The sequence below is a fragment of the Eurypyga helias genome, unplaced genomic scaffold, assembly GCF_000690775.1.
Source record: "Eurypyga helias isolate BGI_N326 unplaced genomic scaffold, ASM69077v1 scaffold17087, whole genome shotgun sequence".
Taxonomy (NCBI): Eukaryota; Metazoa; Chordata; class Aves; order Eurypygiformes; family Eurypygidae; genus Eurypyga; species Eurypyga helias.
In genome coordinates this window covers 18,420-44,763 of record NW_010261260.1, presented here as the reverse complement: position 1 = coordinate 44,763, position 26,344 = coordinate 18,420, and the positions used below count along the sequence as shown (strand labels likewise).

Below are 26,344 nucleotides of genomic sequence, written 5' to 3'. Positions count from 1 at the left end.
ACGGGAACGCGGCTGCAGCCCCAGCGCAAGCTGCGGGTCGGGCCTCGCACCGACTTTGCTATTTCGGGCCGTACTAAGGGAGTTCGGAGAAACACAGCAATCAAACCGTAATTTGAGGGTGCTGGCACAATCCGGCTGCCCAATCACAACCCACGCGCCTCGATCAAGGTCTAGGGTTTGACCAGTGCAAGCACCCAGACCCCACTCTCTTACCCCAGTTGCCTGAAGATGTTGCCTGAACTCATCCATCGTCGTGTTTGAGATGCTCATGTCCCTGAACATTCCTTCCAGTTTAGACGTGAACTGACACCCGCATTCAGTCTAAAACACAGAAAACAGCTTGTTGTGCCAGCGCTGCGAAAACAGAGCTTCTGATATGTGAACTGCCAGGCTAAGAGTGAGTCGGATACAGCTCAAAAATGCTCTTTCACCAATTCATCTTCTAAGTGTATGCCCTGCGCCTTCTAAATCTCCGGGCTAGAAGCAGCGGAGAGGCAAACGGGAAAGATTTAGTACCAATAATTTGGAAGCAATACTGATGATTTGAAGAAATCTGATGCAAAACAGGCTTTGATCACTGAGAATCTGAAGGTCAAAAATGAGGATCAGTGAAGTTTGGTTTTAGGCTCAGTCAGTCAGGTTTAGACATTCCCAAGCCATTTATCAGGCCACACAGGAAGATCTGCATTAGAACTTGCTTCGAGGGCTCTTCACCTTTAGGCTTTACTTTCCCCTCCACCTCTTGGCCTATTTAATCAGCAAATTGAACCAACTAAGGAAAACGTGTTTCCAGACACTGATGTGGAGATTTTCCCCCCATCTATCTCAACTTATGTAATCAAAGCATTATCATCAGTCTGCAGATGGAGGGAACTAAAAACACCACATTCTACTATGAATAGCAGAAAATGTAGGATAAAACAGCCTTGTCTTCAAATCCAGGCACTAGATAACAGGAGCTGTCCTCTTATTTGGAAAGCCTTAACAATTCTTTTAAAAAAGTTTTCTTTTCTAGGTTGCTGTCTCATCACAGGTGCCTTCCAGTACTTACTTCCTTTTGTTCTCACAAAATTACTCAGAAAAGCCTTTCATATTTTCTGTTGGGGCTTTAAAATCAGATCTTTGCTTAACCGCAATCAAGTATGTATTACCTATGTATCCCTGATGTAAAATCAGAAGTGGTGGTATTTATGAAAAAAAGTAGTAAAAAAACACGGAGATACAGTCTTACCTTTAACTTGGATATCATATTTTTTTCAGAGTCATCCGAAACGCTCTTGTTTGTGAGAAGTCTTCTTGCCAAGTGCTGCTTGTAATAGCGTTCAAAAACATCTTTCTCTTGCATAAACCTAAATAAAACCATTGCCTTATCCAATATAGTTTCTACTTCTTGTTCTGTTAGCTGTAAAAAGAAACAATTTGCTGGTTATACCCTTCCAGCACAAGTCTTACACAACCAAAATACTCGAATTCACAGCAAGCATATGGTCTAAGAGTAGACTATACAGAAGCCAACAAAACTGATCCAACATGCGAATGACAGAGCCAGAGGAATGGTGCACAAACTCAGAGCTGAGAAAGAAACAGATCGAAAATGGAGGGAAAAGCAATTGTGAGGGAGAAGGGAGATGACGGATGAGTAGAATGCCTGGATTTAGAGTTAAAGATCCCAAATAACTTTTTAAATATTAAAAAAGAGACACACAGATGGAAACCAGTATTAGGAGTATGAACAAGTCAGCTTGGAATGAAAGCTTTTAAACATTAAGACTTGTTTTGCAAAGCCTGTCTAGTGCACCGCAAATAAAATGATCACTTATTTTATAAATAAATAGAATGTACTATTTTATTCCCAAAGCATAAGATACATGCAATAATATTCAGCTTTATTGAGAGCCACTTAAGCCTCAGCTGAATCATCCTGTCCAGCTCCTGGTGCTGTACCTCAAAACATGTCATGGAAGAAGCTATGAGTAAGTCTGAAGGAAACAGCTATACATCAGCTAGAAAAGGCAGACATTGTAATAGTCCTCTGATACGTAAAAGCAGTAAAAAGAAGCAAAGACAAACCTGTTGCCCCTACCCAAGTGAGTTAATTTGCAATAGATACTGAGAATAACTGCTGGACTATAAATACATTTAAGGAATTTATATTTAAGGGTTTGAAGGAAGAGAGCTGAAGAATCTACTACAACCTAGTTGGGTTTTTTTAGGGGTTATCTGCCAGAATTAATCCAGGTATACTGCTTCAGAGATGGGGGACAGGCCAACCAGCATCTTCACACCCTGTATTTCCCTAAGTTTAGGTGTAAAGTATTAAGAGCTCAGGTGACGTACATATGTTTAAGGTAGTAGCACCATTCATCTTAATATAAAAATAATTCCTAGAAAACTATCTCAGTTTAATTTCATCCAAGCTTACACAGCAAACAGCATGATCTTTTAACTGAATTTATACTTACTCCCTTGACTCCCTTTTTCAGCTTATCGTCAATAAATAAGGAGAGGTACTCTGGAGACCGAGAATTGAGGTTGAGGAAGTACTCAAAGTCACCCGCAATAGTCTGTTTGAAGAGTCGATCATTATTGAAAGATTCTTGAAGAAAGCGGTCAAACCTGCTTAAGAAATCCAGTAAACCCTTAAAAAAAAAAAAGGCAAAAAAAACGTTTTCACAATGTTTGTAAGCTGTTTCACAAGTTGTAAGCTATAAAACAGCAGTAGTGGATGAAGTCATAGAGAAAACAGCGTCTACAGTCAGAGATTCTGCAAAGCTCCCTATGTTCAGCACTGTCAGAAAGTATCTGAAATTTAATTCTGAGCATCCTCGTGGCCTCCTCTGGACTCGCTCCACCCAGTCTATATCCTTCTGATGTTGAGGGCTCCAGAGCTGGACACAGCACTTCAGGTGGGTCTCATGAGAGCAGAGTACAGGGGGAGAATCCCCCCCTCGACCTGCTGGCCACACTTGTCTGGATACAGCCCAGGATACGGTTGGCTTTCTGGGCTGCCAGTGCACACGGCCGGCTCATGTTCAGTTTTTCATCCACCAGTACCCCCAAGCCCTTCTCCTCAGGGCTGCTCTCTATCCACTCTCCACCCAGCCTGTCCTTGTGCTTGGGATTGCTCCAACCCAGGGGCAGGACCTTGCCCTTGGCCTTGTTGAATCCCATGAGGTTGGCACAGTCCCACCTCTCCCGCCTGTCCAGGTCCCTGTGGATGGCTAATACTGGTGTCAAATACTTGGTGTAGTTTGCTATAACAGGCTACTCTAAGATTCTTATTTAATCATCCTTGTTAAACAGGCTGATTTACTGTATTTTTAAATCCACAACTTAAAGGAGGTGTTTGTTGTACTTGATAAGCCTTTAGTATTTTAAATAACTTTGACCAAGTCACTATCAAAGGTACAGAATATGGAAAGATGAGGCTAAGCACGCAGTAACTGCATCCGTGCAGTTTTATGGAGCAAACACACTGTAACAGGTCCAATCTTGAAGTTTTTTTTGTCCCTATATTGAAATTAGGAGTCGTGCACTGCATTCTTTAGTCACATTTCTTACTGATCTTTGAGTCACTGAACATATGAAAGTTAGCAACAAGCAATAGCTCTCCAGTTATCACAGTGTGAAGTTCACAGGCCTGAGCTGAACCACTTCCTCTGAGCTAACCATCAGGTTCCTATCATTTTTAGGCTTTGCACCATCTTCACCCTGTTAAAACAACCACTTGCAGAAGGGTGAAGCATGTCAAAAATCACCTGAGCACCTTGGTCAGGGTTTAGACATAACTAAGATGCATTTGCGGGTGGTGGTGGGGACAAAATTTCACTCGAGAGTTATTTATCATGGATAACAACTGCTCACAATACCTGCTCAAGTTAAACAATCTTAACATCCTTATTCATTAAGTAATTTTTTGTATGTGGTTACTTACAGAAGCCATTCAAGAATTACTCCAAGTCGTAGTAATGTTTCTTAGGATCTCACCATCTCAGTTAAAGGAATGATCTTTAGGCTATTTAATACATGTTAAGAATTTTTAAATTCAAAGTAAATCCCACTATCTCTGTTACCAAGATTAGCTTATGTCTCCTCCCCAGGAGTACACCACCTGAACAACCTGGTGTTCAATGGGAGGAACTGTTAGTACCTTAACTTACGGCACCATTTTAACATCCCCTCAAATTAACATAAGATGTCTTAAATCCAATCCCCTGGCAATGCTTTTGCAATCATCTCACCAATTCTGCTCAGGGTTTGGTGATGACGTTGCAGAAGCAGTGCTGGACTGTCAAGAAGTCTTTTTTCTTGATGGTATAATGTAGCTTCCCTGCCTGTCGTCTCACTGCTATTTAAAACCTTGAAAGGTTTTAACGTGGCTGGGATGAGAAGACTGAAGCGGTTTCTTAGTTCACAGGCATTTTTCCTCTTCTTCCATCATGTCAATGGAAGTGGAGAATAAACCTGTTTGGGGGTTTAGCCTTAAGTGAGTATCAATCCCTTCCTTAGGACGTATCTGGGAGATGGCTGGGGTGCAGATTAACGGGCTGAGGGTGAGCTCTGCCAAAGCACACGCAGTATGCTCTAAGTCTTCTTCAGCTCCGTTACACTATTTACCTTTGTAGCAGGAAACTCTGATAGCATCTTCATAATGTAGTTTGTAACTCCTCAGTTAACTTTTTCGATACTCCTTTTAGGTCCATCAGGATTTAAAAGGAGTGAAAATTACTTCCAAGTAATCCAGACACTTATTTTCCATGTCATCTGACTTTTTTTAATCGTACCAACAAAAAAACCCATAACCCTTAGTAATTAAATCCAGTAAGTTGCAAAGGGCATTCTATCTTCTTTAACAATCCTTGGGGAGGCACTCCTTGTCTAAGTTTGGTAAGAAGTTTACTTCAGCACTGCCAGAAAATTAATAATGCAATCAAAAATGGTTTTATACTCAAATGGCTTCTTGTAACAGTAATCAGCTCTAGTAAAGTTATTGATTTCAAACAAAACTAGCAGAGATAATAGACATACAGCATTAAATGTTTCTCACAGACCAGACACAAGGACTTCAACTACACATATAAAAACCCCAAAACTTAACATTTATTGAATACACATTTTCCCATTAAGTATAAAACATCTCCCAGATATACAAACATTTCCTTAAAGTTCAATGAACTCTAAAGATTTTATGTGGAAATTTAAAACCATCTTCTTAGAGACAATGGGAGGGAAAAGATAACAAAACACTCCTGAAGCATATTTTGTGATCTTGGATAAATTAATGGTGCCCATCACTTCTTAGCGAGAGATGGGATGAGAACGAGAAACAACACTTAACTATTCTAGCATGCAGAAGTGTTCTGTTTCGCAGGGAGACCAAGAATGAGGTAATTCGTTATGATTTATAACACATTCACCTCTCAGTCACAGTTAATTTTGCCATGAAACACTGTCATGTGATTTTTGTCTCAATAAACACTGATAGCTACCATTACATACAATCACACACAGACACTATAAAGCTATTTTGCAGCAGATGTACAATTCACTCTGGAGGCAGTATCATTTAGAACAATTCAAAAAGATCCCAGCAGTTAGATAATTAGGCCTGAATATGTTGTTTAATAAAAGCAGCTACCAAAAGCACAAAAATTGACCACATGCTTTCCAAGCAACTTAGGGAAAAGTTTGAAATGTGTCTGAAAATCTAGAAAGTTTTAAACAAAATTATAAATAATAATATCAAAAAATATATAAATATATTAATAATAATACCTTTTGAACTGACATTAAGGTTTACCTTATCAATCATGTAGTTAACTGTTACTCTGGGAAAGATGGAAGAAAAGCAAGGTAAATATTTTAGCTACCTGAATGTAGTCAACTGGATTCTTCCCTTCTCCCTCTTCAGAAACAAGTGCTTTGCCTTGCTCTCTCAGGTACGAGCTCATGCACTCACACATTGTCTTCAGACCATTTGGCACACGGCTAAACAACTTGTACATGCAGGCAAGGTCTGGAAACAAGAATGAGATATTATGCAGGACACCCTCTGTCTGTTACGCTACTGGAACTCATTCATTTCATAGCAAAAGACAACAGTAAAAGTTCAGCCACTTGAGCCACAAAGAGCATCCCGGAACAGCTCAGGCACTAGAATCTTCTGATGTCCCCTTGCCTTTACCCCTGACAACATGCTGACCACAGCAGCCACAACATTAAAAACAAAGATTGTATTCAATATTCCGGGTTGCCTATAGCATGGAATCTCCTATTGCTGATCCTCAGGCCAGCAAAAGCTGGTGCTTGCACTGAAGCTTCCAAAGACTAGGTTTTCCAGTGGTGTTTAAGAATATAGCTTCCAAGATTACCGTCCCAAAAAACAAACACTGTATTAGAAGTTACAAGAAAAATCTAAGCTAAAGCAAATATGACAACACTAATGAGATGCATGTTTCTGTATTAAAAACAAAAACTGGTAAAAATTGGAGTTTAATTCATGTTTTCCTTAAAGTATGCTATATAATTTTACACGCCTTTGTTTCATCCACCTAAAATCATGGGAAGTGGCTTCGCTTAAACACGGCTTTCCAAAAGAGCAATTCATCCTTGTACGTTTACGTGAACTCTTTTCTTCACAATGCAGCAAGCATTTCCTCTCCAGTATTTAACTAAATCAAACCAAGGCCCACAAAAGTTAAACTAATTCCCGTATCTTACAAATACCCTTCAATATCCCTGTAACCTCAGCCTGAAGGCTATCCTAACTGGATATTAAAGAAATGTTAAGCATAATATCATCACTTTCCTTTTCAATACAGTAATTCTCTTGTCTTCCAGCTAAGAAATTTGCTCACTTTACCAGTCTGTCACCTAGTAATTGTGAAGCTGCTTTAACGAACAAAGGCCATTCATCTAAGCAGCAAGTCTGTTCCTCCTTCTCACAGCTTTAGCGTGAGCACCGGTTTCTAAATGTAGATCCTACAATCACTATCTTCTTCAATATGCCGCGTTAGAAACGCCAGTTCTATTTCTTTCCACAGTAACTTCCTTCAGTCATTCTGTCCCACATCAACCTCTATGAGGGAAAACCAAATCAAGTTAAGCCCTTCTTTTTCAACCACTTCAATAAGCTGCTGCTTACCCTTTACAAACAGCCAACATTTTTTCTGCAACAAGCCCCCTTCCCAAGAACTGGTCCTGCAGTCCTTCTATTTAACAAGACATTTAAACCAGCACTTTTTAAATAACTGCCTATGGGCCCAAAAAAACCACCCCATGATGTGTTTTGACAGTTACATACTAGAGGAATTAAAGCTACAAAATGGCTCGTGGAAAACAGGTAACAAAGACGCTACAATAGCTCGTACTTTCCTGAAGAGATGCTTCGCTTACCAAAAACAGTGCCTGTATCTGGCACTGAGTAGAAATGAGTTATTCGTATGGGCTGTTTTATGTCAAAGTCTCTGGTGTAATGTTCTCAGGTGTTTGCAAAACACAGCCACCGAAGTGTTTTTACAACTATACAGGAACACAAACGTTAAGCTTGACTTATCCTACGTTTAAAAACAGTAAGCAGTATCGTAAGCATTTCTGTCTCTCATATGATGCAGTCTTACCTTCTGTCTTCCCATTTTTCAGCATATGAACTAGCCCAGAGTTCTCCATCTCCACTATAGGTTTCATATGCTTGGAAATAAGCTCCCTCTCAACAACTTTCACAATTGGTTCTTCTGTTGATTTATCCAGACAATGCATCACCCGTTCTATTTCTTCATTAATTCTAGCTTCTACTTTCTTTATATATACAGAAGCATTGTTTTCAGCTAAAAATTTCTGACTTTCCATCTGTGATTAACACAAATTAATACTTTAGACTTATTTTCAAAGGGGAAAAAGGAAACGTACTGGTTATTTCAGATCAGCATTTATAAGCAAGTTCAAACCAAACCCAGCATGTCCAACAAATCAGATCATTACCCCCCCCCAATATTTACATACACACTTAACACAGAAGTTCTATTACACTAATTGTATTACATACATAAGGGGGTACATGCAGTATGAACGCTCTGTTTTTCATACTAAACCCACCCAAGCCGACCTAGTTTCCAGTTACCAACTAGAGTTTTAGCCACAGGTCCAAAGAAAACAGAAGGATGGGAAGATGGAAGAGGCAAAAAATCCTTTCAGATACCAGTTCATGGCATATTTATCAGTAGTGAGGATCAGCAGTTCTCATTATTCTTGCCAGTGACAATGCTGAGGACATTATTTCATGTCAAACTGGTTTTATCTCCAATGGTCAGCACAGTATTTTGGGGGAATGTTGGGGGGGGGGGGGTTTGTAGGTAAAACTAAAAAATAAAACTTATGAAAGTATTTTTCTTAATTTTATGTAGCACCAATGAAAAACAGAATGCCATGATTTCTTTTAAAAGGTTGTGCAACATATGCTTTTGTTTTTCAAAGAAGTCTGAAGATCGAAGGATATGACAGGCAGTCAGCCCTGCATAAAAATTGGGAGACTAACAAATTATCTTATCTAGATTGCTAGAAATTGTAAAAGCATGTTGAAAGCTTCCAACAACAGATGAGCATGATTATACTCAATAAATTCAACTGGCATTCTTCCTGAAACTATCTCACAAAAACACTCAGGCAATATTTAAAATGACGTTGTTCAGCAGTTGGTCAACAACTGCATAGCCACTTGGATACACTTAATTCCTTGACCGGGTTCATTTTGTTACAAAACTCTCAAATATTGAACAGATCAAGGAAACAAGCTTCCTCAAGGGCAGTTTGACAAGTCGTCTCCCCTCTCCATTCCCAGCCTGAAACAGTTTGAACCTTTCATGCTACTGGTATTTTAAAATGACCATGGCTGCAACGCAGGGTCAACTAAGTTGACCGAAATAGCCCAAAGCAGGCACAAGATTGACATGACGATTACTTTACATGCTATCAGCACCCATATCTCAAAACTACATTCAAATTATGGTAATTCCGCAAAACTCGTGTCAATTTTTTCCACGAAGTATGTTAAATGAAATAAGAAATAAGTTTTACTGAGGTGGACATACTCATCAAATAAGTAGCAATTAAAGTACCCCCAATTCTCACAATTCCAAGAAGTTATGACAACATTTCAAATGGGATATTTACAACATTACTGTACCTGAAAAAATTCTGCAGACATCTCCAAAAACGGAGCTTCAAAGTCTTCTTCATAGACTGACCTTCCTTCAAGACCTAGAATCATTAACATCTGGCAAGCATTTCTTATTGCGCCTCTGCCAAAAAGTAAGTTGTTAACAACTTGAGAAATCTACGTGCTTGTAAGAGGGAGTACACAGCAGAATAACAACTCAGAACATAATAGCAACTGCAATAAAATAGAGCAAAGTAGTCCATCCTAAACCTGGTCAGTACATGAGAGGTTTTCAACACTGCAGGTGCAAGATTGTTTCTGTTCTAAACTAAGGAGCTGACATTTACGAAACATTGTAAATACAATGATACGGAAGCAGGTCTTGAGTTCTAACAACTCACAAAACCATTAAGAATGTATTTCAACATACAAGAAAATAATAATACTACTTCAAACAAAAGCGGGTTAGAACCAAGCAATTCAAAACCATCGCGCAGATGGAAGTTGCTGTGCCAAGTCTGGGGGGGTTGGCTGTTTTTCTTAAAAAATCCCAAACAAACAGAAAATGAAAATTTGTAATTTATCAGTAAGTTAAGCATTTGGTTAGGCACAGAAACACATCAATAAAATGCAAAAACAAAGGAACTGCATCCAGGAAAAAATGCCACTTTCTGGCAGTAGGGGACAATATACAGCTGTTGCCAGGGAGTGTATTTTTCTCTTCATAAACCACATATTGGGCAATCTCAGTCACAGAACTGCAGCCAAAGTAGCATGGAGTTTACATATCTCCACACCCAACAGCTGCTTGGAAACTGGAGAAGCACAAGAAAACTCGTAAAAAATCTGAAGTTCCTTCAGCTGCAGAATCTGCAGCGTGTGGCACAAAACCTCACATCTCCTAAACTGCCCGGAGAACATGAAGAACAGATTTAAAAGCTCAGAGATGCAGCCAAGCTGCCAAGAAACAGAGAGATCAGAATATGAGGAAGGGAAACAGAATGAAATCAGAAAACTTCAAAAATAAATTAAAAAAATCAGGTGCAAGAATATGAAACCACCTCTTGGTACAGAGGAAATACAGCAAGCAGCAAAGAATTGTCCAAACTCTGCCTTATAACCAAGTGCCCTGGCACAAGGTGGCAACAGAGATTTAACAGAAGTTTTAATAAAAAACGTACGACAAATATTAAAAAATTATATTAACAAGCTTTCCCATTTACTATTATGCTAAACCTTAACATACAAAGAAATGTTATGCCAGATTATGGAGAAATTTTACTTTGTGATCAGAACGACTTGTGTACGCTCGTGATTCACTCTTAAAAACTGACAGGCATTAATTACAACAAAAGACAGTCACTTACAAACCTCTTACCTGTCTACAACTTCTCCTTTCCTTTCCCTTGCAATCATATCCAGCAGAGTTTGCCGCAGGTGATCCCTAATACAGCCATAGCGTACAACTTGATCTCGAAAAATAATCAAGCCCAAATTGTAGACATTCTCCACGTTATTTTGTTGCACATACACACGGTCCTACAACGAAGGCATACACAGCAATACAATTTTAAGTTCAGTACACTGATGCTACCTAAAATTGCAAGACACTATTTCTCTACAGTGACAATATGACCAATCAAATTAATCTTCTCTCCTTTCTTCACAAAAAAAAGTAATGAAAACTCTCAAAATTCAAAATCAGTTCTATTTTCCAAAACTTCATTTACATAGAAAGTCTAATTTCCTTAAGAGTGTAAGCACAGCATTTATGACTTAAGCATGCCAGAACAAATCTACAGCTTTGCCACTTTTTGTTTGGGGACAGACAAAATTCATGGCACAATCTGAAAGGTGTTGTACGTATTTACTTAAACCCCTTCCATCCACCCCTTCTTGTTCTTTAAGAAAAATTCATGATTTTTTCCTCAACTCCCATGCATCTATTGGGTCGGGGCAATCCCAAGCACAAGGACAGGCTGGGAGGAGAATGGATCGAGAGCAGCCCTGAGGAGAAGGACTTGGGGTACTGGGGGATGAAAAGCTGGACATGAGCCGGCCGTGTGCGCTGGCAGCCCAGAAGGCCAACCGTATCCTGGGCTGTATCCACAGCAGCCTGGCCAGCAGGTCGAGGGAGGGGATTCTCCCCCTGTACTCTGCTCTGGTGAGACCCCACCTGGAGTGCTGCGTCCAGCTGTGGAGCCCTCAACATCAGAAGGATATTGACCCCTTGGAGCGAGTCCAGAGGAGGCCCCGGAGATGCTCCGAGGGCTGGAGCCCCTCTGCCATGGGGACAGGCTGGGAGAGTTGGGCTTGTTCAGCCTGGAGAAGGGAAGGCTCCAGGGAGACCTTACAGCACCTTTCAGAGATCTTTAAGGTCCCTTCCAACCCAAACCGTTCTATGTTCCTACGAACTTCCTAATACTCCTTTTAGGCAAACAGCTCCCCTTCAATATTCCATGAAATTTCCTGACTTAGCATCCTTAGATGAACAGAAGAAAAGGTAAAGTCAGAACAAGAATAGTTATAATGAAAATGTTTACAGATTGGTTCTGCAAAATTGTACATAAGGACTTCTGCTGAATATCTACCCCCTCCCACCCACCGCACCACCCCCAAAAAATAGTCACTGCTATTCAGCTTGAACGGGTATCTTGAAACCAGAAGGGGGAAAGAACGAATAATTTTTGTTTCCATATGGGTTTAAATCCTACCTCCCTACATAATCTCAGTCCATAGGCATGATCAAGCTCCTCCACTAACAACTAGCGCCACATTTACAAATCAAGGCCGATACTCAGAACAGTATTCCAAGTCCATCATACAGAGTTGACTGAGCCACTGCTAAGCAGACACACTGATTACTGAGTAAAATCATTTAAAACAGCACTAAGAACAGAAAAATTCCGAGTTCTTACAAGCTATTTTTGAGATGAGCAACGATTTTATTTATTTATTACACATTTCTATCAGGGCATAATCCATTCCTCTGATCTAACAGTTTGGGTTGTTACTAAAATACTGCTTTACTACCATTTAAGCCTCAGAATGATGATATTAGAAAAAGTTGAGTTGTGTATCTGCTCACAAATCTGACTGTGATAAGGTTTTCTGAGAATTTACGGAGCTATAACAAATTAAGGAAAAGTAATCAAATCGATAAAAGGAAGAAGGTTAATGTCTCAAATTGAGCACAAAGATTAGCTTTTGCACTGCTTCCATCAATTATCCTAAGTGCTTTACCACACTCAAAACTGAAGTCTATAGTTACTCAAACACTTAGTAAAAAAAAAAATGCTTCAGACTATCGAAAAAAGCTTCCAAAACTTCATATAAATTCCACAATTAGAAAAAACTCAGAAGGAACAGACCCCACACCCTTTAGTATTTTAGCAGCTGAATTTACGGGGCAAAATTATTCATGTACTAATTATATGCCGGATCGGCCCTTGATGACCAGAGAAAGCAAAACACGAGGTTCCACAATTCACGAATGATTTCCCGCTCACCCCCTTCAGACAAGCAGCACCGAATTTCAGTGAAAAGCCACGATGGGAACAGGCCAGATACGCCTACTCTGCAGCTATGAGGCAAGCTCAGTTTTGTCTCAAACTACAAGGTTTACTAATTGGTCTCGTGAAGTCAGTTTAGCGACATATGGTGGTCTAGATCTTTGGAATATATTACTCTCTTTTCCTGTTATTTAGAAACAGGGTCATTTATTTCACTCCCTTATTTACACACTTGCATCAAGAACAGAAGTAAATGTGATTCTAAAGAAAGACAAGCTTAAAACACACTTTCAAAGATATGAAAGTGAAAACTAATATGCTGTATAATTTGAGGAGAAAAAGAATATATACATGTTGTTTCCAAAAAAACATTGAGGCCTCTGAAGCACATGCAGCAGGGTGTCAAAATGGATTAAAGCCATGGTCGTGACTCATCTGCAGAGCTTCTGCTGTGGCAGAGCTAAACGCTGCCATCATGAAATGAAATAGCAACTGCACCAGGAACTCTTCTCTGAGGAACAGCAATGCCTCTTTAGTAAGCCAGACTGCTCTACAGTACGTAAATTAGAGAAGCATTAATGTTTCCTCTCCTGCCGATTTGCTGTCCCTTGGTAACAGATCCCTTTTACTGTGCACTGGAAGTTCTCCCAACCTAAAAAACCATGAGCTGAGTGAGAGACAGGAAGCCCTGTTTGGGAACAGGTTTGACTGACAAGGCTACATGCTACTGAACAGCAATCACTTCCCACAGGGAGAAGCAGCAGGTGCTTACAAGGTAAGAGCAACCCTCAGGAGACAAGGGTGGAGTTTCAGACAGCAATTATTCACAGACTACAATGCTGCTTATGCTGCAGAATACGTCTGAACTCAACTGAAGCAAGCCACCTACTGTAAAACACCACCAGCCACATTTTGCCCATCTGTGCACGGATGCACCACCTGGATGACGTAGCCTTCAGACACCGTTGTGAGTATATACATGTCTATATAGCAAGTGTCTTCGGTCCTAGTTCTGAAAAATAAAACCACCTCTTCTCCCTGTTACCCTGTGCGCAAGCCACGACCCAGGAGAGGCATATGCCTCGAAGTCAGAACTCTCAGAGCTGATGTGTCAGCGCTGGCCTGTATCAAGGCAACAGCTTTGCATAGCACAGATGAGATGGGAACGCTCTGCCCTCTGCAAAACCCACGGCTGTATCCGCAATTGTTCCTTTCTGCCAGCGTTTAACTGGCACTGCCCATACGCCTGCGACTGGCTAAACGCAGCCAGGGGTGTGACTGCTGCACTTACATACCTGAAATTGCTTTCAATGTGGCAAGTAGTGAAGAATCCCTTCGCTACTTCATCACTACTAATCACCAAATCCAATCCAGCCCAGTTTCTGTAAGACGTTCCAAGAAACCTCACTCCTGCAACTTGAAGAGAAGGCCAAACAAGCGCACCTCCACTGCCACTGTTACAGAGAGCAGCTAACTAGGAACTACTGGAGGTATGCTTACCTACACCGCAGCCGCAGGAGCCCGCATCTCACATATGCCCCAATGCAGTACATCTCTCCTGGAACGTGCCTCGGCACATGACTTGACTTAGCGAAGGTGCTACTTAGGACGTGACTTCACTGCTTGCTGCAGACAGTGCCATGAACTTACAGACAGTATTAGATCCGTTCTGGCACCGATCAGTGCAGCCTAAACATGCGAGACAAGGCGCAGAGATACCAATACCTCGAGAAAGTTGAATGGCATTTATTGTGCAATTCCGGGTTGCAAAACCTCACACCAGAACCACATTACACAACAAACCTGGAACCAAGCAGACTGTTACCAGACGGCACCACGACACAAGAGACACAGTAATACACTTTTTAAAAATGCAACTATAAGGCAAGCTTTACAGGGTGTCTCGTGAAGTGCTAAACACTGCCATAAGCTTCAAACAGCAAGGATCCTACTCATTAAGTATCATAATGTACAAAGTCACTGCAGAAAACATGGAGCTTTCTGAAGAGATCTTTTTGAGTTTTAGAAGTGGCAAAATTCAACAGAGGAAAGAGATCAACATGGGTTGGAGAGGTGTTTGTTTTGACTTCTTTCATACAGAAGCTAATGGGTGAAAACAAGCTGGAAAACAAACATGGTGTTAAAACAGACGTAGTTTAAGATGTATAATCACTAAGCTGAAGCAAGAACTTAAGAGAGTAAGATTGGAATTATTGTTGGATGTTAAATGGAATTCTAATTGGATGTTAAGTTTTACTTTCACTGACATCAGACTGTGGCTTGTTGGGTACCAAGAGGTACATTTCCTGAAACTGATGGGTAAGTAACTGGGATGGCCTATAAAATAAGAATTGGGTTATCTTCTATCTATAAACATCCTATAATTGCATATACTCCTCCTGGTGGAACACAAGCACACCAAGTAACAATGCCTGGTGACTGAGTTTATACAGTGTGTGGGTTTTGGGTTTCATTTCCCCTTTTTTTAAAAGATAAATTTTTCTATGGAAGTTATATTAGATGTACTTTAGAAAAAAAAGTTAAACCAACTTCTGACATAAGCCCTACACCACAAAGCTACATTTCGTTCAGACTCAACGTCACAGAAGAATAAACATCTCCTTGTTTTATAAAGTTCTGGAAAATGGTTTCTTTGCATAGTAGTCAGGTCTCATCTTTGATAGATGTTCCTCCACTTTATAATTCTGTGTTACCAGCAGCTTTTTCAAGCTTTCTGAATGAAGACATACTTAAAACTAGAAGATTCCCACTCTTAGCCTCTTTCCAACAAACAGAATCATGTTCAACTCCACAGGACACCCCAGTGACAAAGGTGAAACTGCAAATCTTTGAGACCAGTCCCTCTTTAAAGTGTAACTTAGGCTTTAATTTGTAATCAGAACATCTATTTTCTGATGACAATTTGTCTTATGCCCCTTCAAGTCAAAGAAAAGGAGGGACTTTGCACCCTGTATCAGCTCCTTGCACTAGGTATTTTTATTTAATAAAGATTAAATTTATATGTATTTTAATTTATTATTATCGATTTATTTTTTATCTAGTGGAAGGTGTCCCTGCTCATGGCAGGGGGGTTGGAACTGGATGGTCCTTAAGGTCCCTTCCAGCCCAAACTGTTCTGTGATTCTATAACCATAAAACCCACATTACATTATAGTTGTTTAACAAACACATCAGTGGTCCTTAAGTTTGACAAGCTTATAAAAGCATTTTCAAAGAAAAACTTCTTATATTTTTACTGTTATACTAAAAAAAAAAATATTGTAGATGTGTCTTCTCTGTTTCTTTGGGTCTCATTTTGGTACAAGGAAAAAAGCCTATGGGAGGCCAATAATTAGCAAGTGGAGGCCTCAGCTGAACACCCACTTGAGATAACTGGGAACTGTCAAACAGCACATGAAAGACTATATATTCCAGAGGTATTCAGGTTTATTTGTTTACTATCCTGTTCTGAATCTAAAATACAACCCAATGAAGTCCAACTTGTAGGAATGCTGCGGGTCTCCATCTTATGGAGTTTTGGTGGAAAAGAGAAGGCTGTCTGTTATAGCAGCACTCAAGCTTTAAAAAAGAGTCAAGGCATTGCTTTCCTGTGCACAAAAAAATACTTTAGAAACAGCTTTCATCACCCCCCTCCTTACCAATTTCTAACTGAAACATGTAACCCTTCCTCAAAGAGGGGACTTCTTGGTCCTCAATGCACTGGTCAATACACTACAACAGGAACAGGGGGGACACTGCTAGGGGGATCAAAGATCCATTGATTTTAAAAGCAGCAGATAACATGGCATTATCCACTGACCACCTCAGAGTATCCAGCACCTATGTGAAATAACACATAGTATTTGGCTAAAACACAACCGCTACTCCCCTAGAAAGCTCTGGATTCCATCTTCCAACATATCTGACAATTCACTGCTAGCTTTTGTAGGTTATTATATATATATTAGGTTATCATATATCTTTTAATATATATTATTAGATTTATACATATAAAATTAGTAATTGTTAACTATTCTTGAATTTGCCCAGATGCAGGTAGTAGCAACTGATTTGTATTTGTCCTACACAGATCAGAGATTCCAGGATTTCTCACAGTGAAGACAGCATATCTTCAAAATAATCTCTCAGTCTTCCTTTTGGCAAGACAAGATACAGAGATCATTAAGTACCACTGACAGCATTTTACCCAGCCCTCTATCTTTAGGTATGTGGTCTCTTCCCAACAAAACACAAAAAACCCATCACACAAAAGCCAGTAAAACCATTTCAGAAAAATAATAAAAAATAAAGCTATGCAGCTATAATATAATTATAACAAATTCTTTGAGTAGCTTAGTAGCCAAATAGGATTTCTTCAGAGCTAATACAAGCAGGTTCAATTTCATAGCATGAGATCTTCAACAGCTACAAGATTAGATCTTTTTTGGTACAATCTCAGTTAATTATGTTATTGACCAAAAACAAAAGAGAGAAGAGCTACCATTATCCCTCCTTCACTGTCTAACAGTACTTTATGCAATATCTTCAGTATGGTACTTTGGAAAAACTATTTTACATAAAAACCCCACAGTCTCTCAGCATATATTTCTTTTCATTCTAATGTTAAAGCCTTTGGCTAGAAGCCATGCAAAAATACACTGGCCTGCATCCTCTGAACATGCCCACCCATTCTGGGAATTTAACCATACACCAACTACCTAAAGCGTAACACAATCCCGACACAAAGTGTGAGACCCTCTCTCTTCAGAAATGGTCTTTTCCATGAGCTATCAGGTAACGAATGCTTTTTTTCATTTCAAATAATAACCATGCAACCAAAGGTCATTCTCATTCATGTACACTGCTTAATCTGGTATGAAAGCTCTATACGATTCAGTTAGAATTTAACATTCAAGGACACAGGTTCTACCTAAGCAGTTACTCTCTTCAAACCCGTAAGTTTAAAGAACAGCAGCTACCTGGAACTTTGAGGAGGATTTGCACCATCATGCTTTCTACACTAAGAAACCACCTCTACCTGAACTAGAACACACAAGTAACATTTATAACATGACAGAGTGGGTCTGACTAGCTTGTTTTTTAAGAATTATAAAGTACAACTGTTTTATCACTTGAAAAATGCATCTGAAATGAGATAACCTGAAAGAAGGATCCAATTATAATTTGTCACACATCTGTAAGTCTTGCACACAGAGGGAATTACAAACAAGGGACAGTCATCTCGGGAAGAAGACGTGTAAGCATGCCTAGCTATTTACATCTCCAGCTCATTTGCTGAGGTTTGTCAAAGGACAACTGACTGCATCAAGTTAAACGTGTGAGAAAGCAGAATACCCACCATATACATCAGAATGTCTCTAATCATCACCATCGCTGTTTGATGGTCATTCCATGCTTGGTTTAGTGTCTGTAGAAAGTTGTTATTCAAGGAGTTTAACACATCTTCTCGAACCTGAAGCAGAAAACAAAGTCATAAATCCCAATGTTTCTCCTGCACCATTTAAATGTTAACATGCTTTGCTTCAAAAAAAAAAAGTCTTGCTCCTTTGTGCAACTGACTATTACAAACAAGTTTCTTTCTTGGGTGCTGACCATGCCTACCTTGTATTTCACTTCTGTGGAAAAATAAGCCTTCCAACAAGCAAGAAAAATCAGGCTAAAACCAAGAGCAAAAGAAATAAAGATGGATATTAAATTTTGAATGAATACCTGAAATCTCAAATGTTAAAACCATTTTTTTTACCACTTCTCAAGGGCTTCATTTCTTATGCTACAGTGTTTCAATTGTTAGCTTTACTGTAACAAGTTATTTCAGAATACGGGGTAGTACCAGTAGATATTACAAACAGGAACAAGTACAGGTGGAAACCTGGCCGTGATGACATTTAAAGACATGCTGAGACAGCACAAAGTTTTGGAAAACACCAGCTCTGAAAGGAAACAATCACTTGGTAAAGACCAGACTCATACTAATAGTCCATAATCGTCAACAACAAAAGAACTAAAGAAACTCATCACTGTTTTTACAAATGTAAAACATAGTTGATTCATTTGTTACATCAACTGCAGGCTTTATTTCTTTTTTACACTTCCACTCCCTACTAATAAAAGAGAACATCCAGTTTCATGTTGTGATTTTCATGCGGTAGGCATGTGCTACAGTGCTCAAGCTTTAAGCTCACGTAACAGAGACCTGAGGGATCATAAAAAAATTATTCCAGAGTTAAGGAAACGTGCGAATTGACTTGTGATGTAACACGGAGAATACACGCTGCCCTCTGTCGTAATGGAAGAGAATGTGTTTTTACACTGAGGGATGTGCATTTATACTTGTGCAACAGTGCACATTTCGGTATTGAGAATTCAAACGCAACACCCTACAAGCAGCCATAGATTGCACCAACATCACATGCAATCACGTCCCAGACTTCACTGGCATTTTAGTTTTTAATGAAGTTATTAGGCCAACCCAGGATAACAAAAATTTCAGTCTGCCACACTACTATACAGGAGATAAGCCAACCAGAAACACAGCGTGGCATGTCATACAAACATAATGGTCTATTCTCGAGCAGGTGTGGAAACCAACGCCCCTAACATTCACCTTATCATTGGTCTAGGTAACGTAGGTATGCTTGTAGGTTGTTCAAAGCTTTCTGAAGTCTTCAAACACCTACTCCCCAGACCTGAGCAAGGCCGCTCCTCCTTGGTTTTGGAAGACACAACACGCAGTTGTAAGTCACAACCAGCACTGTTTAGCTGCCTCATTCTTTCTGACAGTGATCATCGTTTACCCTTTGGTCTCCCAAACGTGTGAGCCGAAGTGTACATATGTGTTAAAACTTCACTACGTTCAAAGAGTATGCAGAACCTCCCAGGGCAAGGGAATCAACACAGTTCCCATCACTCTTCAGTCAATGTTGAAGAACACTGGAAATGTTATTTAGTAGATCACCCACAGTAATAAGATTTACCATAGCAAAGCTAGAAGAATGATTAGTTTACAAACACAGATAACCAGGGTAGGGATAGGTCGATTTTACCCAAGTGTACCAGGCCATCACAGAACTTTTCAAGGATCAAAGCCTTATTTATTTTTAATAACACAGAGGCAGCGTGCCTTTATAATTACACACATCCACCACTGTAATCTTATGAGACCAGCCAGGGCGAAATCACACACCAACTGGTAGTAAAAGGGGTGCTTGCCGCCACGTAGCGATGACTACTTGCTTCAAAACAAACATGGGAATGCTGACGTCTGTGCCACCTCTGCTCCATACAGTATGCCGCGTGGCGCTCTGGAAATGTGTTCTGAACCCAGAAATGGGTGTTGTACAACAGCTTGTAGGAGTCTCTTTGTGAAGCTTCTCAATGACACTCTCCTAGGTTTAAGCTGCAGACAGGTTTGGGAAGAAGCCATTCTTTGAGTTGCTACAAAGGCCAACCACATTATTGCTTACAACAGCTGTCGAGTTAATAAGCGTGGAACACACACCCTTGTATGGGCCATGAATACAATGAGATTACAGGAAAACTACCATAATGCACAAGACACCTTAGCCATGAAAAGGGATATTGTCACACTGTCGTGGTGTAATGCCAGCTAGCAAAATACCACAAAGCTGCTCTCACAAATCCCCCTCCCCTCCTCCAGTGAAGGGGAAGAATTGGAGGAAAAAGAAGTAAGGAAGCTCGTAACATTGAGGTAAGAACTATTTACGAATTACATCTAAATTAATATATACTAATAAGTAAAATAATAGAAAATAAAACATATGATACAACTAAGATACAGTTGCTCACCACGCACTGACCAATGCACAACCACGTGCTGAGAAGTGAGAGCCAGAGCCAGCGAGCCCAAGAGCCAGAGCCCAAGGGCTGTCGCAGCAGATTCCGAGTGAACCCTGTCAGCGATAGCACAACCAGGAAAACTAAACAAACCTACCAACTCCCTCATGAACGAGCCAGCACAGGATATAGCAAAGCAGCTAACACAGGAGTCAGGGAGACATTTAGCAAGTGTATGGGAGTGAATGAGAGAGAGTAATGGCTCCTGGACCCCCTCCTCGCCTCTGCCCCAAGCATGACGTACTATGGAATGAAATACTCCCTTAGTCAGTTGGGGTCAGCTGCCTGAGCTGTGTGTCCCCTGCACTGCCTGTAGCCAGACAGCAGAGCTGGGAACGCAGCTGCAGGGTCAGAAGCGGAGAAAGACCTTGAATTCAGTGCAGGCATTGCCCCGTGCCAGCTGAGACCTTATCAGTGCTGTTTCTGCATCCAGGAACAGCGAGTTAACTGTTTCCTGACTGACCCCGCACACAAACCATTTTGGTGGAATACATGACGTAGTGAAAAAAACCTGGATGCTCACACTCTCTTAGACAGAAAGAAGCCCTTCAGAGACACAGCTGCTGCTCTTCTGAGGTCTTAACAAAATTTCAGTCTGAAATATTTTTATCAGCAGAATGTTACTTTCAATTAGCTGAGCTTGTAGTGATTTCTATAACAATCTGCAGTTATGCAGTAAATTGGTAAGCATATCCAGCTTCAATAGGACTGTATGTGTGCAGTGTCAAAAATAAATTAGCAGCTTCATAATTTATGTAATGTCTTCTTATATTTGCAAGGATGAACCCTTGTATGTAACTTCAGGCTCAACTGTATTTGATGCAGGATATAACTCTTAAGGAAATATAGCACCCTCCCCTGCCAATCTCTTAAGAATAGTTTGTTGGCATGAGCTTTCGATACCTTTAAATAACTCTATTAAGTGTCAACAAAGCAGGCTTATGGCCCAGTATTTTCCCTCTTACAACACCTGGCCTGACGCAGCAGGACTAATAGTTCAATTATGTAATTTCCACTACTGTAAGGACAGCCAGAACCTTCTGTGTGGAGCAGCACTATAGAACGGCACTTTCTGAACTAAGGCCTCAAGGTGTCAGAACTTTTATTACGGAGTTTCTTCATCCTCTACAAAAATCCTAGTATTCTAAAATCTTACTAAGTTAGCAGATTAACTATTGCTTTACCAGAAGTGTCTGTTCACCCCTGTGGCTGTGCTCCTTTTGCTGAAAGAAAAAAATTAAAACAACAACTCTGGGGAGTATTGATGATTCTGAACTGCATCTACTTCCTGGCAATTCCCTCACATCCTTTTGCCCTCCATATAACTGCAGACTTGCACAAGATCTTCTTAAAACATCATTAAGGAAAGATTAAGATAAAGGCAGATAACACTTCATACACTGTCAGTCAGGCTTACAGTACATCCTAATGCTTGCTAATTAATTTGTTCACGACTCCTCACCTATTTCATAGGTGTTATGGAAATAAACTCCCTGCAGGAGATTCTTATCTTCTCTCTCCCCTTCCCTCTGCCACACCACGATAGCAGAGAAGCTTGCTAAGGATCCTAGACATACCTTTATAAGCCCAGAGCAGATATCCTTCCTTCACCCCCCCACCTTTCACCCCAGTTAAAACTGCCATGATGACTGGCTCCGTGTCCCCTGCCCTGCGGACTTCCTTGCCTGCCCACCTTATCGTTACTCTGAAAGAGCACGCACCGTCACTACCGAACTCCACCAGCTGTACCAGCAAAGACCACCACCTTGTAAGGCATTCTGGCATGCCAGTAACAGAAATGTTTGACAGGATCAAGAAATCTTACAGAACATGAGACTAGCCAGGCATCTCTCTTCAGTAATGCTCTAGTATCTCCCCAAACTAGCGTATTTCAGCCCATTTACGTTCATGCCAGTCCTTTACATCTCTGAATCTGACATACACTGCCCAGAAAAGACCAACATAACTGTGTTGGGCTTGGCCAACAAACTGATCAATTCTTTTGTCACTCACACAGAATTTACAGAATGTATATGATGTATAGCATGGCATGGGTTTAGAGTTCCCTAGACTACAAAGTGTTCATAAAAATGAAGGGAACTTCAAAAGTGTTATCCTGCAAGCTTTTTAACTTCAAGATTTTTTTAGTTTGAGCACAAGTGATACTGCTTACCATCAAATGGTTTAGAGCACTGTAAACTGCATTTCGTGTATTTGTTTTTAAAAACACTTTTACAACATTTGTGTGAAGAAGTAACAGACTAGGACCAAGCAGCATGAAGGAAGTGCGCCCACATCAAGCTACAAGATTGCCAAAGGACAAGAAAAGGAGAAATCAATGAAGTACCAGATGCACAAGAATTAAATGCATGACTTAAGATAAAAGCTTTCAGTACTTTTCACTCAAGGGTATTTCTAAATTCAATTCTGTGTGTACTATACTTTGCCTGTGTATTGACACCATTATTAAAGACAAGTTTTAGCATGTCCTTACCCTGCAGTAAAAGGAGGTAGCTGAAGACAGCTGACTCCCGTCAATAACGTAGAGTAAGCTCCCTGGGTTACTGCTGCCTTCATCAAGTAGCAGACCCGGGTGACTAACTACAAGCCATTAGGGTCTGCAGGTTCAAAACCAAGAACCATGTTCGCACTTATTTTAGTTACAATCCAGGAGGTTGTAAAGATGGTACACGGTATTATGTTTTTTTTTGTTGGGGAGTTAAATAATTTTCTTTACAGGGTTTGGTTTCTTTCTAATAAAAATGCTGAGTAAGCAGAACTTAAATTTAGCAACTGAATAGGCATAAAGCATAAAAATAGCTATTAACTGTTATGCACCTAAAATAAAACTATTGCTTTCCAAGCTTGAAAAGTATTTGTAAAAACACCTTAAGAAATACACTGCCTTTACCTAGTCTCTTCATCTATTCTTAACTAATGAGAGCCTGACTGGAATATTACAGGAATGTAATTATTTTGTAGAAAGCTAACGAGCAGATGTGGACAGCAAATGGCAATTCTGTTTCAAGGATTCCAGTAATTCAAAATTTGGGTTTGGATCCTGAGAAGCACTGCCTGAATTGAGAGTAGTCCTTTACTGAAACCTATTCAATTCTGCACATTTTCATTTTGATAGAAGTTAACAGATTTCACAAACAACATTTCAGTTGGCAAAATCCCCTCTTCTAAACTCAAGCATCCACCACTGATGGCCTGAATGGAAGTTTACAAAGACTTGTGATGAGAGCATTTATGTTAATTAGCTACTTAACATTTAACAGAGAACTGCTCCAGCAAAGAGACACTGAAAATGCAAGATTCCTCTGAAATTTCTGTTACATAAAGTGTGAGGTTAAACAAAAACCTTTTTATCTATCTTACAAGAAGTACTAATGGTGAAATTATAAGATGCCATTTCAGAATGATCCTATTATTAATAAGCATTGCACTATTTTTTCCATATTCCATCTATAACTACCTCAACAAGACATCCTTAGGCAAACCACAAAAAGAAGGAATAGCTTTGAGCCCACAGGATTTTTCTTTATTGATCAGAACTTTTTGACAGAAGTCACATTTTGGTTGGTGTTTTTGGTTTTTTTTTAATCTTTTCCTGGGGTTATTTAATTTATAGGGGGGCAACATAAGACATCTGAGTAATTTAGGCTTTTTAAGTTTACTGCATTTAACTACTGACACTCAGTAGTTAGCCTTTTCATTTAAACAACTTCTGGCCATCTATTTTTATGTTACCCATACAACAGACAGAATTTGATTAATGATGTTAAAGATCAAGATACTGGATCATGGGAGATTTTTTTAAAGCATCAGATACAACAGCATTAAGTGTCAGAAAGGCATTTCTTGACACTGGTGTCTGTGCAACCCTCTCAGCCCGTGCAGTGACAATACAAACTCACAGGTTCTTCTGCTCCCTTGTCAGTTGGCCACAATCAGCAGTTCAGAATAATTGATTTTTCATATGGGCAATTTGTAATATGCTGCATAGCTAGGATCAAAGGTGAGAAGCTCTCCTCAAATTAAACCAGGACAAACTCAAGCCGAGGAAGAAGAGTACCAACCTAGTGTCATGGCTATTACTGTAAATGCAGGCATGTATAAGCACAGGACAAAACTCCTCAGCCATTTGCCACGTTTTATCTGAACACTACGGATTATGAGTGCACAGATTACAAACACAGAAGCATCTGAGAGTCAGATGTGCTACAGTTACAGAACAGAGCCATCAATTACTTAGCCACTTCATTCAGGATGCTTCCTCTCGTGAAACCCCCATATTCGAAGCAGTTTTAGACTACACTTGCCTAGACCACCCCTTTGAAAACTAACATTTTACAAATGCAGTAACACACTTTTCTGCCACAGCAGTAATGTCAGAACAAGCTTTATGCACTATTTAGACATAAACATCCCGTCCACTCTCTGTAATTCAGCCAGAGGTAATTATCCAAGATACATGATGGCATATGACTTTCCTCTTCAAATGCTGTACGAAGAGGACAAAAATCTGATACTCCATCTGGACCCACAGCCAGTCTATGGGAACAAAGTGGACATGCATCTCTCTTTAAAGACAGGCAGCTATGGATGTTACTGCAAGGAGTAAGGCATCTTCCTTACACTTAGGATCCTATTACTGCTAAATATTATGTGGACTGAAAAAAGAAAAGTTAACTTTTTTCAAGGACATAATTATTAATCAACCCTAAACTTCCTCACAAAAGCTGAAGAGGTGGTTATGGTCTAACATAAGATGTGAGGAGCCCTTTCCTCAGATGATACATCTTCAGAACCAAGAAGTTTCTGCACGTCATTTTGACTGAACTATGCTGTTTTGAAAAGGCTGAAATGATAGAATGCAGACTACTCAGGACTTTTGTTGTTGCTGAGCTGATGGTTTTGCACACAGCCTACCACATCTCTAAACAGAGTAATCCTAGCGCAACTCTCTCATTAACTAGTGAATTAGTTCATCAGCCCATAACAAACAGGTTCTTATGCTAGTATTTATTTGGTTCCACAGAGGAAAAAAGAAAAGACCAGAAAACAAACCAAATTCTTTCTGAGAAAGTCACAAAATGCCACCAAATGGTCAAACTTTTTTTAAAAAAACATTCCCTGCTCTCAACAGTTATGCTTCAGCTAAAGTTGTTTCCTTCTACACATTTTCAAATACTTGTTATGGTCTGCCCTCCATCAGTAACTTACAACAAACGGTATCTGGAGTATGAAGTCATTTAAGCTTAATGCTAGCACTAAGCTACATTTTTTGAGAGTGCTGAAATTGTATTGCTGCAAGGCAACATAATAAAGTTAGATTTTTGACATTTAAATAGCTATTCAGAATTCTTTCATATAAGACACTTCAACTTTAATCCATAAAATGACATACTTTGTTTATTAGATGCTCCGTGACCACTTCTCTTAGTCCAGTGTACAGTTTTTCGCCATGTTTATGCAACACCATTGTATATGCATTCCTATACAGCTCCTCAAAACTGAGGCCACTATTGTTCTTCCGCTGGATCTCTTGGATCGCATTTTTTAGGAGATCCCAAATGCTGTTCACATATTTTTCATCCATCGTCATCTGTAAAAATAAAACAATACATTATTGTTTAGAATCAAGAAAGATCACTGCAGAAAGTTATCTTTAGAAGCTGTAACTCGCAAAAGTAGCAATTGTTTCTGCCCCATGTTGTTGATTCCCTTATCACAAGGTTTCCCAAACTTTATCCAAAAAAAAGACGTATTTATGAAACTAGTAGGGATTTCAAGAAAT

The 26,344-nt window shown here is 39.8% G+C and overlaps 1 protein-coding gene across 1 annotated transcript; it reads right to left on the bottom strand.

Annotated features, from left to right (window-relative positions):
• Positions 1-213: 213 nt before the first annotated feature.
• On the bottom strand, positions 214-26,154 carry LOC104512368 (cullin-3; the record flags this gene model as incomplete). Its single annotated transcript, XM_010155319.1, has 9 exons — positions 25,955-26,154; positions 18,026-18,139; positions 10,533-10,693; positions 9,182-9,296; positions 7,620-7,848; positions 5,871-6,016; positions 2,463-2,639; positions 1,232-1,402; positions 214-321 (listed from the first exon to the last, which is right to left on the bottom strand). Coding segments are annotated over exons 1-9 (1,419 nt in total), but the record flags the coding sequence as incomplete, so codon positions are not given.
• Positions 26,155-26,344: the final 190 nt, after the last annotated feature.